The sequence below is a fragment of the Pteropus vampyrus genome, unplaced genomic scaffold, assembly GCF_000151845.1.
Source record: "Pteropus vampyrus isolate Shadow unplaced genomic scaffold, Pvam_2.0 Scaffold376, whole genome shotgun sequence".
Taxonomy (NCBI): Eukaryota; Metazoa; Chordata; class Mammalia; order Chiroptera; family Pteropodidae; genus Pteropus; species Pteropus vampyrus.
The window spans coordinates 29,964-31,107 of record NW_011889157.1 but is presented as its reverse complement, the minus strand read 5'-3'; the positions used below and the strand labels follow the sequence as shown (position 1 = coordinate 31,107).

The 1,144-nt window shown below is 59.9% G+C and overlaps 1 protein-coding gene across 2 annotated transcripts in view; it reads left to right on the top strand.

The window, feature by feature from the left end:
* The first annotated feature begins 310 nt into the window (after window positions 1-310).
* The window catches only part of LOC111731449, an 8,515-nt gene continuing 7,681 nt past the window's right edge, over window positions 311-1,144 (top strand). The window contains exons 1-2 of one of the 2 annotated variants that reach the window (XM_023523058.1): window positions 508-589; window positions 776-974. Coding sequence is in view for 1 of the 2 variants with exons in the window: in XM_023523057.1 (XP_023378825.1) it covers window positions 742-974 (233 nt within the window). In the remaining variant the exon portion in view is untranslated. Of the gene's footprint in view, window positions 975-1,144 lie in introns of both variants that reach the window. The other variant, XM_023523057.1, reaches the window with a different exon arrangement.

Below are 1,144 nucleotides of genomic sequence, written 5' to 3'. Positions count from 1 at the left end.
CTGACACTCCCTGCCTGGGTGTCCCACGGCAGGCCGCGCTGGCTCTATTCTCCTGTCTGTAATGTGGCAATAACAATCGTGCTTGCTGCTCGATGGCTGTTGGGATTCACTGGGACAGTCCATGGAAAGCCCTAGAAGCCCGTCTCGGGTTGGCGATGGCTTGAGACCAGCCCTCGTGTGTGTGTGAGTGTGTGTGTGTGTGTGAGTGTGTGTATGAGGGTGTGTGAGTGTGAGTGTGTGCGTGCGTGTGTGAGTGTGTGTATGAGTGTGTGTGCGTGTGTGTATATGAGTGTGTGCGCGCGTGTGCATGTGTGTGTGTGCGTGTGCGTGTGTGTGTGTGTGTGTGTGTTTGGGGGGCTTCTGCATATGCCCCTCTCCCTCCTTATCCGCAGGGTCCACATCCCAGATTCAACCAGCCAGAGATGGAAAATATTCTTAAAAAATGTAACTTTGCTGCTGACCCGTCCTATATAGTCAGGCCTACGCCGGCCTCTGAACTGACGGGGACAGACATTTTTCTCTTGTCATTATTTCCTAAAGGACACAGTGTGGCAACCATTCACACAGCATTCACCTCGTGATCAGTATCGTAAGGAATCGAGATATGACTTAAAGCCTACAGGTGCGCTCGTAGGTCACACAAATACGCCCTCTTTCATGTGAGGGACCTGAGCGACACCATGTCCCTGGGGGTGCTATTGCCTGCGATGTCCCTGGGGGTGCTTTTACCCACCCCTCCTCATGCCCTTTGCACCCTCCCGGGAGACTCCCCCAGTTCCTGGAACCCTGGCAGTAAAGGCTGCCCTTGGCCTTCTTTTCAAACCCTCCCCTCCCCCCAGAGGCCCAGGGGCGGGCTGGGTCCAGCTGCATTGGACTGTGGCGACAGGGTCACCAAGTGGTAATAAGGCTCTGCGCGCGCGCTCCCGCGGGGTTGGAGGCGGGAGTTGGAGACGCCGAGTGCAGGCCAAAGGGAGGGAGGGTCTCCCACGCGCGGTGGGGTGAAGGGCAGGGCGCCTTGGGGCCACAGGGACCCTCTGCGCACGCCACGTGGGGGCCGTCCGGGGGCCGAGGGGAGCCCGGCGCCCTGCCCGGGGTCCTCCCGAGAGGCGGTGCGGCGGCGGGGCCCTCAGGGCCAGTCCCGCTG